The sequence below is a fragment of the Asparagus officinalis genome, chromosome 7 (genome assembly GCF_001876935.1).
Source record: "Asparagus officinalis chromosome 7, Aspof.V1, whole genome shotgun sequence".
NCBI lineage: Eukaryota > Viridiplantae > Streptophyta > Magnoliopsida > Asparagales > Asparagaceae > Asparagus > Asparagus officinalis.
The window spans coordinates 7,704,658-7,724,287 of NC_033800.1; the positions used below are offsets into that span (position 1 = coordinate 7,704,658).

At 41.9% G+C, this 19,630-nt stretch overlaps 1 protein-coding gene across 1 annotated transcript; it reads right to left on the reverse strand.

Moving 5' to 3' along the window:
* Positions 16,560 to 19,583, reverse strand: LOC109848888 (zinc finger BED domain-containing protein RICESLEEPER 1-like). The gene is made up of 3 exons (XM_020418606.1): positions 17,617 to 19,583; positions 17,185 to 17,267; positions 16,560 to 17,110 (listed from the first exon to the last, which is right to left on the reverse strand). The coding sequence occupies exons 1-2, from the start codon at positions 19,289 to 19,291 to the stop codon at positions 17,197 to 17,199; spliced, it is 1,746 nt and encodes a 581-aa protein (XP_020274195.1). The 5' UTR covers positions 19,292 to 19,583; the 3' UTR covers positions 16,560 to 17,110; positions 17,185 to 17,196.

Here is a 19,630-nt window from a genome sequence, read left to right on the forward strand (position 1 = left end):
TGCGCCAGCCCGACAGCAGCCTTCCACGTCCAGCAACTCCGCCCCGTCAGCCTCAGACCCGCCGTCGAAGTCGAATCGTTCGACAAAAACCCCGAGGCAAGATCCCTATTCTTGCTCAGTATAATTTTAGATTGATTACAGATTTATTACGCATACGAACTCGTTACCCGAATAATTATTTGTTACAAATACGGAACTGTCGTGAACATATTGGACTGAGAACTATAACGTATAGAACTGTCATGGACGTAACGGACTGTGGACAATAACGTATGACCATTCATATTGTAATACATATACTGTGATGACTTGCACGGATTTATTTGACGAATGATACTAAAAATAATATTTTGATAATAGATACTGTAAAGATAAAATAAGATAAAATTATTTTAGATTAGTTTATGATTTTTTAGGATTTATTTGATAAAATAATCATTTTAAAATAATTATAATAAATTATTTTGGTGAAAAATCATTTTAGAGTAATTATAATAAAACAATAGAATTTATTTGACAAAAGAATTATTTTAGAATAATTATAATTTAAAAGAATTTATAAGTATCAATTTAGAATAATTTCAGTAATTTAAGAAAGTTTTATAAAAGAAATTATTTAGAACATTTATAAATATTTTTTTAGGATTTATTTTTATAAAAGGAATTATTTAGAACATTTATAAATATCTTTTAAAAGAGTTATTTTAGAAAAGGGATTATTATGAATTTTTCATAATTTATGTTTCTTAATTTTAATTATGTGATATGTTATGATCTTGCTGTATATGATTAGTTGTGTTTATTACTCTTTGTTATGCTTGAGAACCGTTAGAAAACCATGACTAGTGTGGCCTAGTGTGTCCGGTTTAAGACTTAGAAACCTGTGTATAAGTTAGCTTAGAAAAACAAGAGAGTTGGGATGGGGAAGTTAGTGTTCATGTGATCGGATAAGACTGTTGATGTATCTTCCAGGCTCGCACCAGTGAATTCGTGTAGTCACTGGGGTTGGTTTGTTGGGCTAAAGTGAATTCGTGTAGTCACTTTAGTCAGTGAATTTGTGTAGTCACCCGAGTTCTGCTTGAGTTCGGACCAGGCCGAAATCGGATTGCGTGTAGTCCTCTGACCGATTCGTGTAGCGGTATTGGATGCGCGTAGGGGATTTGTGAACAGCCAGTTATCCGATGACAGGAGCGTTGACTCTGTATTAATACAAACGAAGTTCCCTGTTTTCGGGAGATCAAAATTTACACCTACAAATGGCTAGTAGTATGACCTCGTTACTTGGATGATTAGTTTGATTGCTAGCTGCAGGACCTCGTTACCCGATCGATTTATGATTCTTCTGATTATTATATTATGGTGGTGGATTTCATTTAGATTATTACTATTATTATTATTATTGTTCTTGCATTGGTTGTTCGACCGTTTCTACTTTCCTTGTGGGATCTTGCCGTACGTTATGTGCGCTGACGTACACCTGTTTTCTCTGGTGTACGTCAGATTTAGAGGACGGACAGGTCCAGTATGATGATGCATTAGAGCAGGAGTATGCCCAGCCGGAGTGTCTTCCAGGTGGAACAGAAGAACAGACGGAAGCTTAGCCTTTTCTTTTACGTAATCACTGATGAACACTAGATTACTTATGTAGTACCTTACCCTTTAGTCTTTCGATGGACTTAGTTATTTTGCAGTACTTCCTTCTTATTTTGTCGAAGTATATATTTTCCTATTTTAGTTGGACTGTTTTGTAATAAGGGCATGTTTGACCCAAACTTTGTGTCTCGGATGATATTTCAGTTGTGATATGTATATTATTTCAGTTGTGATATATATATTTTCTGTCTGTGTTGTTTATTATATTCTCGCTACTGTGATCGGGGACCTGTGCCTTTGCATTGTATTGTTTCCAGACGCTTAGCGTATTAGGTTGAGAAGAAAAGAAAAGAAAAAAAAAATAATAGTGTATATTTCTTCTCAATCTAATACGTCGCGGGCTTGTTCGCGTTCCGATTCCCGGTATTTTGGGAAGCGAGGCGTGACAGGTTTTGGTGGTGGCCCATGCAGGTCAAGGTCCCGGTCACGATCCCGATTTCCTACCAGTGAGAATATAATGAATAATTTAGACGCATATCATATTTCATCCGTAAGACTATACTTAGCCCTTATCCTAGTATCTTGACCAATCTTGTTTCCGTCCCTACCTTACCCAATTTCGATTTTGATCTTGACTTGATTTTTCCTGCAATAATTTTGATCCTTGTTGCCTTCCCTTCAGAACCATGGTGGGTACACGTAGCAATGGTAATCCGTCCAGTAGTGATGTTCCGCCTCCCGAAGTGGACCCGCGCCAACTTTTGGCAATGATTCAGGGACTGGCGACGAATCAGCAGCATTTGGCTGGGAACTTGCAGCGGGAGCCTCACCAGCCTCCCCCTCGTACAGAACCTGGTGTTAGGGAGTTTCGGTATATGCGACCTCCTTCTTTCTCCGGTGCCGAAGGATCTCTAGCAGCAGAAGAGTTCCTGAAAGTTACTGAGACTATCCTTACGGTGACCCGCATTGCTCCTACAGAGTGGGTAGACCTTATGGATGTCCAGCTCACAGATACAGCTCGAATCTGGTGGGCTGCTGAGAAGACACACCTAGAGAGGCCGATTCTGTGGGAGACGTTCACGGATCGCTTCAATAGGAAGTATTTTCCTCAATCGGCCGAGATGAGCTCCTGCGTAAATTTGTCGAGCTCAAGCAAGGGGGTCGATCAGTCGACGAGTATGAGGCTGAATTTTCTTCCTTGAGCCGATATGCTCCACACTTGGTCACAGACCCCACTATCAGGAGGCACCAGTTCCAGAAAGGTCTGGACAAGTATATCAGATTGGCTTTGGCTGGTAGGGCTCTCACGACTCACGACGCCGTATTGGATGCAGCACGTGAGATTGAGAGCGTGCAGAAGGAACCAGAAGATTCACACTTGATTCAGAGTAGGACACCAACAGCTCCGACCCGAAGTGTCGAGCGTCTCCCTCCGAGACAGCAGCAACCTAAACCCGCAGAGCCATTTCATCAGAGTCACCCTTATCAGCGCCCGGGAGTGCAGACTCGCGGCCAGCCTTCGGTGAGGTGTTCCTATTGTAGCTACCCTGGTCATACTCAGCAGGATTGCCCCAGGCGTCTTCATCTATGCTTCAGCTGTGGGTCCCCCAACCATATGAGTCGAGATTGTCCTCAGAAACAGCAGGCTCGTTTGCCCCCACCTCCAGTTCGAGCAGCTCCTCCAGCTCCACCTCGACCTGCACCAGCAGCACAGCCCCAGCACAGATCCTACCCTCGAACTGGACCTCTCCCTCCACAACAGCAGCTTTATCAGGAAGCACACAGGCAGCAACCTCCACGTCAAACATTCATGATGTCAGCTGTGGAAGCGGAGGCGAACGATCAAGTTATCACTGGTAAGAACTATTCATTCTTAGTTACTTGCATATGAATTTTTCCTTATCTAGCCTTACCTGATGAAAGCATGATAGGAATTGTTATGAGTACTAAGCTTAGTCGTAATTACCTTCTCCTGAAATAGGCAAGGTCCTTGTTTCCTCCGTTCCGGCTTTATCACTCTTTGATTCTGGGGCTTCCCATTGTTTCTTATCTCGTCGATTTGCGACCGCCCACTCTCTTCCTATAACTCCTCTGCCCACAGGCTGGAATATCAATACTGGCAGTGGTGTTTTAGTAGCGTCCAGTGGTTATGAATCATGCCTTGTAGTCATCAGCGGGAGAGAGCTCTTTGCAGATTTCCTGATGATTGATCTGCCGAGTTTCGATGCATTATTTGGAATGGATTGGTTGGGATCGTTCTTTGCCACCATTGATTGTCATCGTCGGAGCGTAGTATTCGAGATACCGGATCACCCGAGGTTTGAATTCCTCAGTGGTAGTACATCGGCTGGACCGGTAGAGTACAGAGCTAGACCGAAGAAGGCGACGTTTGCTGCCATGCAGGTGGAACCCGAGAAGCCAATTGTAGTTCGGGAATTTGAAGATGTATTTCCCGACGATATTTATGGGTTACCACCGGATCGAGCAATTGAGTTTTCCATAGAATTAAAGCCTGGAACTGCTCCGATCTCCAAGACTCCTTATCGTATGCCTCCAGCTGAGTTGGCCGAGCTTCGGACTCAGTTGGATAATCTTTTGCAGAGAGGCTTGATACGACCCAGTGTATCGGCCTGGGGAGCACCTGTGTTGCTTGTGGGAAAGAAGGATGGATCCAAGCGGATGTGCATCGACTACCGGGAGTTGAATGCTGTGACAGTGAAGAATAAGTATCCTCTTCCCCGTATCGATGATATCTTTGACCAATTGGGAGGATCGAGAGTATTTTCTAAGCTGGATCTGCGGAGTGGATATCACCAGGTGAAAGTCAAGGACTCTGATGTTCCCAAGACTGCGTTCCGGATAAGATATGGACATTATGAGTTCTTAGTGATGCCGTTTGGTGTGACTAATGCGCCAGCGACATTTATGAACCTGATGAATCTGGTATTCTATGATGTGTTGGACAAGTTTGTAGAAGTCTTTATCGATGATATCCTGGTGTACTCTAAGAATGAAGCGGAGCATGCAGAGCACTTGCGGTACGTACTGAAGACCTTGAGAGAGCATCGACTATTCGCCAAGTATAGTAAGTGTCAGTTTTGGCTAGATCGTATAGCGTTTCTGGGACACGTGGTGTCAGGAGACGGCATATCAGTGGATCCGGAGAAGGTATCTGTAGTGAAAGATTGGCCTACCCCTAAGTCGGTGTCCGACATTAAGAGCTTCCTGGGATTAGCTGGATATTATCGACGTTTCATCAAGGATTTCTCAAAGATTGCAGAACCGATGATGCGTCTTATGAGGAAGGATATTAAATTCGTCTGGTCTGACGCTTGTGAGCAGGCGTTTGAGGAGTTAAAGTCTCGATTGATTTCGGCCCCTGTCTTGACAATACCGAATAAGAGCGGGAACTTTGAGGTGTTTTGCGACGCATCAGGAAGAGGATTGGGATGCGTGCTTCAGTAAGATGGTCATGTGGTAGCGTATGCTTCTCGTCAGTTGAAGAAGCATGAGCAGAATTACCCTACCCATGACCTGGAGTTGGCAGCTGTGATTTTTGCTCTTAAGCTTTGGAGACATTATTTGTTGGGAGAGCAAGTGAAAGTGTTTACGGATCACAAGAGCTTGAAGTACATTTTTACTCAGAAGGAGCTCAACATGAGACAACGCAGATGGTTAGAGCTAATGGCAGATTACGACATTGACCTTCAGTACCACCCTGGCAAGGTCAATGTAGTACCAGATACTTTGAGCCGTTTGCCAGCAATCATGACCCTCACAGCTGTGAGAGATATGAGTATAGAAGTTATACTTCCAAAAGTCACCGCTTCCTTGATGAATCTTCAAATTCAATCGACATTGGTCGAGCGAATCAAGGATGCTCAATCAGGTGACTCATTTCTTCAGAAGTGCAGAAAGTTAGCATCGACTGGTCTTCGGCCAGAATTTGTTTTTCATGAGGACGGATCCTTACGATTTGGGAGTCGTATCTGCGTACCAGAAGGAGATGTTCGAGAAGAATTATTATATTACGAGAAGCTCACAGCTCACCGTACTCTATTCACCCTGGAGGTACGAAGATGTACAAGGATCTGAAACTAAACTTTTGGTGGCGTGGTATGAAGAGAGATGTGGCTCGTAGTGTGGCGAAGTGCCTTGTATGTCAGCAGGTGAAGGCAGAGCATCAGCGCATCGCAGGCCTTTTGCAGCCATTGCCTATTCCAGAATGGAAGTGGCAACATGTTACCATGGACTTCGTTACTGGCTTACCTCGGAGTACTAGACAGAATGATGCTATTTGGGTGATCGTAGATCGATTAACCAAATCGGCTCACTTTATTCCATTCCGAGTAGGACAGTCGACGGAGCATCTTGCTCAGAGATACATGGAGGAGATCGTACGATTGCACGGAGTTCCAGTATGCATCGTTTCAGATCGTGATACCCGATTGGACCAATCTCAGTTTCAGCACAGCTTATTGTTTGTTGGAAATTTACAGTAAAAAGACAATGAAAGAAAAATTTGACTTGTATTCCTCTCAAAATCAATTACAATTTGGATTCCGATTATAAAAGAGAGGAGAATAAATTTGATTCTCCCCTTTGTTTAATTCTGGGTTCTTCACGGTGGCGATGAGATGCCTCCCTCGAATGCTCGCGTCGAGTTTGCTTCTCGTTGACGATCCGAACGTCTTGATTCACTGGAACGATGTCTTCTCCTCACGATTTGACGCTGTGGAGAACTTGCGTGGCAAGTTTGAAGATAACTCTTGACGAGTTGATAACTCTGAACGAATTTTAATGAGTTGATAACTCTGAACGAGTTTTAGGAAAACTTGCAGAGCAAGTTTCGAACTCTGATCGAGTTGATAACTCTGAACGAGTTTTAGAAGAACTTGCAGAGCAAGTTTTGAACTCTGATCGAGTTGATAACTCTGAACGAGTTTGAACTCTTGAAAAAGAGTTGATTTGAACCGAAAGTTCGGTTAATAAGCCAAGGAAGAAGCTCCTGTTGCTGGTCTCCAAAACTCCTTGTTGCTGCAGAACGCGGCAAGATGCTCGATCAAGGATCCCCAAAAAGTCAGCTCCCCCCTCCAAAAAAAAAGAGGATCCGAACTCAGTTGAGTTTTGAGGTATTTATAGGGGGTTAAGGGTATAACCGCCCCCTTAAATATCTCCTTAATGAGGGTTTAATGGGGTCTAACTGCTCCCCATAAATCTCTCCATGATAGGGTAGTGATCCCCTAAAATCTTGGGGAGAAAACGGTTCTGGAACCGTTCAAATCGTGCTTGAACGAGTTAAACGCTGAAAACAGCGTTCTGGGCTCGAACTGTGCGTTTGTTTGAGCTTTAACTCTGCGTCACAGAGTTAGATGTCTGCTGGAAAACGCAGAGTTAAGCCTGTTTTAGGCTGAAAACGCACAGTTGTGCTGTTTTAGCGATTAACTCTGCGTTTAGATGTTGAAAACGCAGAGTTGAGCATGTGCGCTTTGACTCTGTAATGCAGAGGCGAACCTTAGGCGGGCTTGGCGGGCTTCAGGCTAAGTCCAATGTTCTGATGAAGTCCAGTCTTGCAGACGGACCTCAGAACATAATTTGCTGCGAAGAACAGGTCATAACTTTCAAACCGTAAGTCGGAATTAGACGAATTATATATGAAAATCGGCTATCTCGACGAGACGGGGCCATCCGAACCCAGCCGAAGGCTTCGGTTCGCTTTCTCCGTTTTGCCAAATTCCTCACGGTTTGAGAGATATCTGCATTCTAATATGAAGAGACCGTCAATTTGTAGTCTCTTTTGCTAGAACTTTGCACAGATCGTCCTCTTGTGATCTTCGTCTTGGCTTCTTGTAAATATGAGAGTCGTCAGATTGTAACTCCCGATGTTGATTGTGAAGGCTGTTGAATTGGGGCTTTCATTAGTTGTTGTGAAGGTCGTCAGATTGTAACCTTCTACGTGAAAGTCCTCAAATTGTAGTCTTCTGGAAGTCGTCAGATTATAACTTCCATCATCGGTGTTTTGATGGGGGATAAGCTATCTATTGTGATTTTTAGACAGCCTACACTTATCATCCTCAGACCGATGGGCAATCGAAAAGGACCATTCAGATTTTGGAGGATATGCTTAGAGCATGTATGCTTGACTTTCACGGGTCATGGGAAGATCACTTGCATTTGGTGGAGTTTTCATACAACAATAGCTTCCAGGCTAGTATTGGAATGGCTCCTTTCGCAGCATTATATGGGAGGAAGTGTCGCTCTCCTTTAAGTTGGGACGATATTGGTGAACGAGAGATTTTTGGGCCGGAGTTGATTGACAAGTCAGTTGATGCCGTCAGAATCATCCGAGAACGACTTCGCATAGCGCAGGACCGATTCAAGCATTGGGCGGATGCGAAGCGTCGACATTTGGAGTTTCAGCCAGGAGACCATGTATTCCTAAAGATTTCCCCCAACCGAGGTAACATTCGCTTTGGAAGGCGTGGGAAGTTGAGTCCACGATATGTGGGACCTTTCGACGTATTAGAGAGAGTTGGAGAAGTGGCGTATCGACTTGCATTACCACCCGCATTGGCTGGAGTGCATGACGTATTCCACATTTCTCAGCTGCGGAGATATGTCGGAGATCCGAGTCATATCGTAGATTTCTCGGAGATTGAGGTGCAACCTGATTTGACACACGAGAAGCAGCCTGTGGCGATTTTAGACCGAAGAGAGAAGACTCTCCGGAACAAGACCGTCACGCTCGTTCGTATGATGTGGCACCCAGATTCTCCTGGCGAGTCGACTTGGGAGACTGAGTCTGAAATGAGACAACGATACCCTCATATGTTTCCTGAATCTTAGTTGTTACATCTTGTACTTTACCCTGTATTGTTCTTGTCCTACTTTCTCCCTGCTTATGAATATGCAGTTATTTTGAACCATTCTCTATATGTGTTGAGTGAGTATCTCTTTCCAGATCCCTGTCCTTGGGTTCTTTATACATCACTATTATTTTAATTCCGAGGACGGAATTTGTTTTAAGGGGGGTAGAATGTAATGATTGTAAAATTTTAATACTAGTTAAAATAAATTTTCGGTATTTTAAAATATTTAATTATGATTTTTAAAAGAGTATTTGTATTTTTCTCGATTTTCTAGAATTTTCTATGATTTAAAGTCTAAGTTTTATATTTATTTAAATGGTTTTTATATTTATAAATTAATTTAGTGCAATGAAAATTTCTGGGATTTATCCGTTGTGTTACTGATACTATTACTTATTATTTTAAATAATACGTCGTATTATTATTACTATTACGTATTAATTCTTGTATTATATTGAATTATTAATTACGTATTATTTGTGTAAATTATTGTATTATTACGTATCAGCTGTCGTATTAGCATAACTGGTACGTTTTATCGTGTAGATAATTGTCACATAATTATTTGATTTTAAATGTAAGTAAATATATTTTTATTATTAATTATTTCCGTTTAATTGTACAATACGAGTATATTTTCGACAGTTTCATATCAACTGTTGTATTAGCTCAAAATGTACGTTTTTATTTGTAGATAATTATTATGTAATTAGTTTAATTTTTAAGTACCCGAAATTATTTATTTTAATTATTTTCGTTTAAATATCTAAACTATTTGAAAATACTCCAAGCTGTTGTTTCCCGCGTCAAACCCCAACAACCCGTTCTCTCTTCCTCTTCTTTTCAAAAAACGGCTGCACTGCGCCCACCGCAATCTATAATTTATTTTTATTTTTTTCATTTTTTATGTCATTTTTTCCCTTATTTAAACCCCACGCCAGCCCCCTCTCTCTTCGCTACAGCAACTTCTCTCTCTCATCTCTCTCGGTCTCTCTCTCTCTCTCTCTCCTCCTCTCTCCTCTCTCTCGTCTGCTCCGACCGCCGCCGCGCCCTTTCCGCCGCTCCTGCCTCGAACCGCGTTCTGCCCTAGCACCGCCCCCGCTCCGGCCCATCCCGCAGCCAGCCGTCGCAGCCTAAGCCGCGACCACACCAACCTCGCCGCACCTCTCCTCCTCCGTTTGCCGCCACCACGGGCTCCGCCAGCCCTCGCCCGCTCACCTCGCGCCCTGCTCACCTCGCGCCTCCCCCTTGGGCAGCACCCGCCTTCTGCCCCCGCGGCCCAGACCTCCACCGCCAGCACCCGCCTCCAGCCCTAGGCTCCGCGACCACCTCGCCGAGCCCGCCTCTGGCCGCCGTTCTGGCCTCTGATCCGCCGCCTCCAGTACCCACCAGCCACCCCCTCGTCTCTCCCCTCTCTCCCAGAGCTCTCCCCGGTTATCCTCCCCTCCTCCGACGAAGACCAGCGAGCTCCGCCTCCCCTAAGCGCTCCGTCGAGCTGCCACCAGCGCCGCCCAGCCAGCAACCACCCCGCTGCTCGTTACATACCGCCACAACGCCCCGCACAGCAGCCTTCCACGTCCAGAAACTCCGCCCCGTCAGCCTCAGACCCGCCGTCGAAGTCGGCTCTGAATTAATTAGCCCGAGGCAAGATCCCTATTCTTGCTCAGTATAATTTTAGATTGATCACAAATTTATTTTGCATACGAACTCGTTACCCGAATAATTATTCGTTACAAATACGGAACTGTCGTGAACATATTGGACTGAGAACCATAACGTATAGAACTGTCGTGAACGAAACGGACTGTGGACAATAATGTATGACCATTCACATTGTAATACATATATTGTGATGACCTGTACGGATTTATGTGACGAATGATACTAAAAATAATATTTTGATAATAGATACTGTAAAGATAAAATAAGATAAAATTATTTTAGATTAGTTTATGATTTTTTAGGATTTATTTGATAAAATAATCATTTTAAAATAATTATAATAAATTATTTTGGTGAAAAATCATTTTAGAGTAATTATAATAAAACAATAGAATTTATTTGACAAAAGAATTATTTTAGAATAATTATAATTTAAAAGAATTTATAAGTATCAATTTAGAATAATTTCAGTAATTTAAGAAAGTTTTATAAAAGAAATTATTTAGAACATTTATAAATATTTTTTTAGGATTTATTTTTATAAAAGGAATTATTTAGAACATTTATAAATATCTTTTAAAAGAGTTATTTTAGAAAAGGGATTATTATGAATTTTTCATAATTTATGTTTCTTAATTTTAATTATGTGATATGTTATGATCTTGCTGTATATGATTAGTTGTGTTTATTACTCTTTGTTATGCTTGAGAACCGTTAGAAAACCATGACTAGTGTGGCCTAGTGTGTCCGGTTTAAGACTTAGAAACCTGTGTATAAGTTAGCTTAGAAAAACAAGAGAGTTGGGATGGGGAAGTTAGTGTTCATGTGATCGGATAAGACTGTTGATGTATCTTCCAGGCTCGCACCAGTGAATTCGTGTAGTCACTGGGGTTGGTTTGTTGGGCTAAAGTGAATTCGTGTAGTCACTTTAGTCAGTGAATTTGTGTAGTCACCCGAGTTCTGCTTGAGTTCGGACCAGGCCGAAATCGGATTGCGTGTAGTCCTCTGACCGATTCGTGTAGCGGTATTGGATGCGCGTAGGGGATTTGTGAACAGCCAGTTATCCGATGACAGGAGCGTTGACTCTGTGTGAGATGTGACCAGTGACCTGTTATACAATGGCTAGTAGTATGACCTCGTTACTTGGATGATTAGTTTGATTGCTAGCTGCAGGACCTCGTTACCCGATCGATTTTTGATTCTTCTGATTATTATATTTTGGTGGTGGATTTCATTTAGATTATTACTATTATTATTATTATTGTTCTTGCATTGGTCGTTCGACCGTTTCTACTTTCCTTGTGGGATCTTGCCGTACGTTATGTGCGCTGACGTACACCTGTTTTCTCTGGTGTACGTCAGATTTAGAGGACGGACAGGTCCAGTATGATGATGCATTAGAGCAGGAGTATGCCCAGCCGGAGTGTCTTCCAGGTGGAACAGAAGAACAGACGGAAGCTTAGCCTTTTCTGTTACGTAATCACTGATGGACACTAGATTACTTATGTAGTACCTTACCCTTTAGTCTTTCGATGGACTTAGTTATTTTGCAGTACTTCCTTCTTATTTTGTCGGACTATGTATTTTCCTATTTTAGTTGGACTGCTTTGTAATAAGGGCATGTTTGACCCAAACTTTGTGTCTCGGATGATATTTCAGTTGTGATATATATATTTTCTGTCTGTGTTGTTTATTATATTCTCGCTACTGTGATCGGGGACCTGTGCCTTTGCATTGTATTGTTTCCAGACGCTTAGCGTATTAGGTTGAGAAGAAAAGAAAAGAAAAAAAAATAATAGTGTATATTTCTTCTCAATCTAATACGTCGCGGGCTTGTTCGCGTTCCGATTCCCGGTATTTTGGGATGCGGGGCGTGACACTAGAAATTGATGCTCCCTGGCTTAAGACGTCGGTACCAATCGAAGACGGGCCCACGAAGGGTGCCAACGAATGACCGGACCATTAAAGCCTCGTTTCCAGAGATCATGCCCAAATGAGATTTGAAATAAATCAAGTGCTGAATAGGCGAGCTCTTCCCATCAAACGGTGTGAAGTTGATCAGATTGAATTTTGTCGGGTACGGTATTGAATCCCATTCTCTTGGATAGGGACACGGAATACCCGTCTTCTTCACTTCCTGAGCGGACATCAAAGCATTGATTTTATGTTCAAGGTCTTGCATTTTCTTGTCCTCATCTTCATCTCTCTTTGAGTGATGTTGAGCAGAAATAATTGGGCCACCCACAGTGTTATTAAAAGGTGAAATTGAACCACCCCCAATATTGTTGTTGGGAGGATCCGTTGAACCACCCCCAGTGTTTTTATCATTGGGAGGTGTATCAGCCATAATGATTTCATCCACTTCTGGATCGCTATCATCTATAACTTTCTGAGTGTGGCGGCTGGATTCAGCTCGCTGACTATCCACTTCTGGATCGCTATCATCTATAACTTTCTGAGTGTGGCGGCTGGATTCAGCTCGCTGACTGGAATCAGGAGGTTGAGGGCGTTGAGTTAGCAATTCTCTCATTTGTTGGATAGCTAACTCCATCTCTGTCTTCATCTCAGCTCTAATTTCTTCACGCTGCTTGGCTAGAGCTTCTTGAAGTATTTGAACGAATTGATCAGAGGTGATTGTGAGTACTTCTCTGGTTTGCCCTGTGCTGGATACTGTATCATCCGAAGCGATGGCTGAACAAGTGTCTGAAAGTTCATCCTCCGAGGATATTCCTTCATGCATTCTCTTGTAATCCCTGCGTCTGATGGCTCTTAATTGGAGTCGAGACATCCGTTGAGTAATTCTTGGATTGACTTTTTCTCTCGGGGAAAAGTCAGGATTTGAGTCACCTGAATGCTGCTTAGACTTTCTTTTATCAACCATGTTGATAGTGACTTCAGGAAATTCGTCCTTTTGGACAGTTGATCTTCTCTTGCGAAAATGTCTCGGCTTAGGCTTCGACATTTCGGTGAAAAGCCTCTGGAACATTGAGACTCTTTGCAGGATGGCTTCTCGTTTGGAGTAGTCACATTCCGGCAATGCTGCTCTTATAAGTCGCGCACAGGAACAATGAGAGTTTATTTCTTGAATAATTCTCTTTCGAAATCTATTCAAACCCACAGCTTGATAGTACGATTCATCGGTATGATTGCCGGAAAATCCTATCGTCTGTTGGTATGACCTCCCAGGCATAACGATGTCTTTTGGCGAACACGTCTTCTTCTGGGGGTGTAAAACCTTGTTGGCATTCTCAGGACAAATTATTGTTGCCTTTGAGCGATCCAAGGTTATTTCAGGAGTCACACGTTTAGAACCACCCCCTTGCGGGTGTGGAGTCTTAACGGGCTCCGAATGCTGATTTTGCACAACTCCAGACTTTGGAATCCAAACTTTGCAAAGTTTTGGTGGTTCTTTGGCCACCATCTCCTTGTTTCTTTCTCGTCTTTGTTGTAAGAGAGCACGGGCATGAGCAACGTTCGCACGTCGCTTTTGTATACGTTCTTTGAGGGTCGAGCGCGCCCTTTTGACGAAGGTCCATTCATCCGTCGTTAATTTAGCAGAGATATGAGTGATTGGTCGTTGAGACAACTGAACCACTCGATGCCTCCTTGACTCTAAGTCCGCGTAGTAACGAACTCCATCGGTTTGTTCCAAGGCCTTAGCCAATTGACGAGCGCGGTGTTGGCGTCGCCTCTGACGAGCCCTCTTCGTCAGAGTTGGCGAACTTCGATCGAATGACTCCTTAATTGGAGAAGAGTCATTATGAGCAGAGAGGTTGCGAGTAGAATCCTCAGCGACAATCAAGCAAGAGTCTTCATCTGTAGTGTTCGACGGAGTCGAAAACTTGAAAACCTTCTTAGAAGATGAAATCTTCCTACATTTGTGAGGCGAGAAAGACTTTGAGGATGAGGATGACAGATATTCCTCAAACTTTGCTTGGTCGAATTCATATTCAACCATGGACTCAACCAGTATCTTGATCGGCTGCGACACGATGGTCTCGGCAGCGAGACCGTTGGCTCCCACTGTGGTCGCCAGTTTGTTTTCGTCAAAAGTTGGTCTCGTTGTGGAATTCATTATATCTTTGATCGATTACAACAAATTCGAAAGAGATAGTCTTTTTATAAGACGTCTTTTACACAACAAAAATGAAAATTACAACTCTTGATAAAATAACACAAAAATCGTTTATCGATTCTTGTTTTGTGAGACTTTGCCTGTGCCGGGAGTGCTTTGACTCGTGGACCACCAATTCACAGATTCTGATTGAATCGTGAAGGTTTTGGAAATTCTTCCTTCGTTTATCGAAGTAAGAATCTTTAAGCAAATATCTTATCGATGTAAGATGTTCACTCTTCCAAAGATCAAGTCAGAGCTTAGATCTTTGGGAATCGCCAAAAGCTTCTTGAAAGTGTTTACGAAGAATGAAGACTCTCTCTCTCTTCCTCAAAATCACTAAAAGCTCAAGCCTTTTCTGTTCCAATCTGCTCTCTCCTCTTTATTTCGTGTCTAGGGAGGTATTTATAGGGGTAGGAGTGCACAACAGTTGAATCGGGGGCGAAATAACCGACCGGGTGACTGTTCTTTGGCCGCTGCAGTCGACACTGCCGCGGCTATTGGCGCGGCAGTGTGGACTGCCACGGCCAAAGAGGCGGTTACCAGCATGTTTCATCGTGCTTGAAACCGTTCTCCCACGACCCTTAACCACTTTTTTCGTGGTTTAACTGCTTGTACACGTCAGCACACGTTCTATTTCTGATATGCTGCCACGTGGGCTTCAAAAAATCATCATACAACTGTCTTGTAACCGCCGCAGCACCCCTTGTAATAGCCGCGGCACCATAGGCTTTGCAGCGCCTAAGCCGCGGCACCCTAGGCTGCCGCGCCTTAGCCACGGCACCATGGGCTGCCGCGCCTTAGCCGCGACACCACGTCCTGCCTCGCCTTAGCCGCGGCACCATGTACTGCCTGTTGGTGTGTACATTGTTCTTCCATGTTGTTTCGCTTCCTTTGAATGATCCCCTTCTGATTAAGAGAGTGGCGTTTATCGTCTTTTCTTTGCCTTGAGTGGTATTTGGATGTCTGTAAGCATTTTTTGACGCCTACAGGAGGAAGAAGGTGTTTGAAGAGGGAGACATGGTGATGGTGTTTCTGCAAAAAGAACGTTTTTCCGTGGGCACCTACAACAAGCTGAAGAATAAGAAGTATGGTCCATGCAAAATACTGAAGAAGATTAGCGACAATGCTTATGTGGTTGACCTTCCTACAGATTTGGGTATTTCTCCTAGTTTCAATGTTGCAGATTTGTTTGAGTATTACCCACCAGAAGAAACAGCTATTCATGCAAGTGTAAGGTCGGGGTCGAGCTCTTTTCAAGCAGGGGGGACTGATGTAGAACACACAGCAGACACATTTATGTCAAAGTGGGACAGTCGCAAGCCCAAAAGACGGACCTGGTCGAAGAAAATAACTTGTTTCGAAGAAACGGTCGTAACTTTCAAACCGTATGTCGGAATTGGACGAATTATATATGAAAATCGACTATCTCGACGAGACGGAGCCATCCAAACCTACCCCTTCGGGTTCACTTTGCGTTCTCAGTTTCGCCAAATTCCTTACGGTTTAAGAGATATTTGTATTTTTATCCGTTTTTTACTATTTTTAGTAATATTTTAGGAGTCTGTTTTGTTTAGGAAATAAATCCGATTTGATCTCAGATTTGACCGGTGGACTTTCCTAATCATAATGAGTCTTTTTAGGAGTTTTAATGTTTTAGGAATTCTTTACCAATTTTGGTAAGTTAAGAGTCTTTGTAGGAATTAGAGTCCTTGTAAGAGTCTTGTTTCTCTTTCTATTTAAGAAGAGTCTTGTAAGAGGCATAACTTTTGATTAATAAAATTTCGTTTTTCTTCAATATTTACTTCGTGGATTCGAAGCTCTTCATGAATTCGAAGATTTTCCTTGATGGATTCCGAGGCTATTACTTCCGCACTACGTCACAAATGCACCCCTAATACCAACGAGTTAAACCTCCTCTGAGATACTTTTGACATTTGGAACAAATAAGTGAAGATATACTCAAGAGCTCTCTTCAAATTCTATTAATCATCTGTCAGCTGATAGTTGACCCCAACAAACTTAACAGGATGATGTGAACAGGTACTTATTAGCTATCCATTTGTTTCACCCAAATTTTATCGGAAAAGAGATTGGATCCTCTTCACTGCTAAAAAGTAGTGGAGAAACCACACTTTTAACTACAACTGCTAAAATAGGAAAAAGGATAATACACGAGGATATTATACGTTGTACAATTGGATTAATATAGACTATGGGAATGAGAACCTGTTGATGTTGAAGGCATTTTCTCATTATAATTAGACACCACGCAAATTTGATTCTCTCATGTTGAAGGTACCACTTTGAACAAAAAAATAGGCTCAGGGCATGACTTCTGAATAAAAAGACCTACTTTGAAGCAAAAGAAGATACAGAACAATTTCTTGGCACATCTCAAAAACAATTCAAACAGATTACTTATGATTGCTGGATACGGAAAAAAACAGGCGATGGTTACAATAGTTGCAATTTTTATGGATTCCCGAATTATGAAACATCTCTTCCCCTTTTTATCAAATCCATCCAACTCGATTGCCAATATTCAGGCTTCAAACCAAATCAGAAATTTCTGCGTGTGATTTCTGGAGCGAAGTGATTCTGGCTCAGCAGATGATATCAGAAAGTATCAGATGGATATTGGAGGTCAGAGAAATGTAAAGATAGCGAACCTCAATGTGTCACGTTGTATCCAGAAGCAGTCAATAATCTTTTGAAAATAACGATGTCACCTGTAGATGGATCCATTGAGCCCCTAGTCCTCAATGCAATGGAATTCTACACTGTGATGAAGATGAAAGATACAATCGCAACGACTTCAAAATCATGGACTTCCTCAATCATTATACATTCTTGTTCATCATCGTCACACCTATGTGGGGGGTGGGAGGGGGATGCATGTCACGACATTTGCATGATAATTTTAAGACAACTAATTAACAATACCTCTTCCGGTCTTCATTCAGGTAAGCAACTATCAAACAGCTCTTCATCTACAACACTGGAAGCATGGAAGTCTGGACATACATCTGCTAAAAAATAATCACCCATTTAATATCTAGGGGTTTTCTCATTATTACCCCTAAATCTTTGTTAATTCTATATTAGATCCTCAAATCTTCATATTTCTAAGGTAGACCCCTTTGAAATGAGGGTCTTACTTAAAACACCTTAATAGAGTTGAGGGTCTTATTTAAGACAACTTAATAGATTCGGGAGTCTTCTTTAAAATAACATAATGGATTTTGGGGTCTAATTTAGAAATATGAAGATTGGGGTCTAATACAAAATTAACAAAGACTTGAGGATCTAAGATAACAAAACCCCTCAATTTATAAGCAAATAAAACCAAACTTTGAATTAACAAAACAACTTTACCAGGGTGGTAATCAGCATGCAACCATTCCTGTGAGCATATCAAGGTCTCTACCATAGATGAATCTACAAATTTGCTATACTGATCTATAAGTTTCCGCCATGCCCTAAAAGCTGACTTAGAAGTGACACTAGAAACTGGAATAGCTAAGATATCTCGAGCCATCATTGATAAAACGGGATACACATCTGCACTCTTCTCCCACCAAATCAAAATACTGAAGTCTTCATCGTCCATAGTAGGAAGTACATCATCCTCCAAGTAAGCATCCATTTCATTCCTTTTTGCCCTTTTCAGGAGATTTTGGGACAAGTACGTTGCAAATTCTGACTCAAGCTTTCTCTTACCCGTAAGTGTACTTGGGCTTTCACTGAGTGCACTCACTACTTGTCTGCTGCTTTCACTGGGCATAGACTGTTCCACTACTTTTAATGCCTTCTCATAATCATTGTAAAGCTTGTAAAGGCAATCCCGAATTTCTTTGACCTTTACCTTTGCATGCTCTTCATCAAATGCACTTTCATAGCAATATTGAACAAATAGAAACTTGAACCGGGGATCTAAAATAGACGCAATTGCTAGAATCATGTTGCATTCATTCCAATACTTCTTAAATTTTGTTTGCATTTCCAATGTCAAGTTCCTTACCACTTCATCACAGTTAAAGATTTCGTCTTGCAAAAGCTGTCGAATAGTCCAAATTTCTCTAAAGTACAAATTTGCAGTGGGAAAGTTAGCCCTTGAAAGCACGTTAATTGCATTAACGAAAGGTTTTAAAAACTTCATTATGGCCTCAGTCTTCTCCCAGTCATCATGTGTAGGAGCATCAGTACAATGATGAAATATTAGAGCATATCTAATAAGTGCTTCCTTATAGTACAGTGCACTTTCAAGCAAATCATATGTAGTATTCCACTCTGTGGAAACATCTAGAAACAAACCCTTGTCAGTATCAATTCGAAACTGTTGTGCACATTCATTGAACGCTTGCATACACGACGGAGTGCTGATCACATGTTTAACAATATTTCGAATGTGTTCAACAGCAAGATGCAACACTTTCAGTCCATCTTCTACCACGCTATTTAAGAAGTTTGCACAACTTATTATATGCAAGTAATTTCCACTAGCTAGCAACTTTCCGCCCAAGTTCTCTTTTAACCTTGTCACCAAGATATCATTAGTTGTAGAATCATCAAGCACAAGTGCAAAAACTTTCTCATCCAACTCCCATTCACCAATGCACTTTGCAATTTCATCATTACTTGCATGAGGATAGGCAATTCTTCTGAAATTGAGTATTTTTTTCCTTAAGACAAAATCACAATCAATAAATTGTGCATAGAGGGCCATATATCCAACATCTTGCTCTGATACCCACATATCAAAAGTGAAACTGACACGAGAATTTAAATTCTTCAACATATTGTGAATCTTATTCCTCTCTTCTTCATACAGAATAACACAATCCCTTCTAACTATTTCCTTCCCAACAAACTGAAAAGAAGGCTGAAGGCTTTTAACAAAATTAAAGAATTCGGGTTGCTCCACAATGTCAAATGGCAATCCGGCACTAATCACCAACTTCGCAAGATTTCTACGACTGACATCCTGATCCAATTTAAACTCCTTCGAATAATCACCATATTGTTTCAAGGTAGCAGAAGGATGAAGCATTGCTTTAGGTCTAGCATCTCTATATCGATTTGTTGGACAATGTAGCTTAATGTGACGATTTAAATGACTAGTCCCTGAATTACTACTAGCCGATAACAAAAGCAAGCAATGCTTACATCTAGCCCCAGTCGACCCATCTGGTTTCTTCTCCTCGGTAAAATCTTTCCAAACTTCCGACCATCGTTTACGTCTTCCCCCCTCGGTAAAATCATTTTCACCCACGTACTCTTGTGGCACCTAAAGTAAAATACCCAAACCCAAAACCATAAATTTCATCTAACGATGCAAATTATTCAACATTTTACAACAAACTTTCGCCAATTTAGTGAAATTGTACCT

Bases quoted from the DNA above. Each gene is read 5' to 3' on its own strand.
- LOC109848888 (XM_020418606.1), bottom strand. From the start codon at position 19,291: ATGCTTCATCCTTCTGCTACCTTGAAACAATATGGTGATTATTCGAAG. The intron at 17,268-17,616 runs GTAAAGTTGTTT...ATTTTTTAGCAG, and splicing joins GCATGCTGATTACCACCCTG to ATGTATGTCCAGACTTCCAT.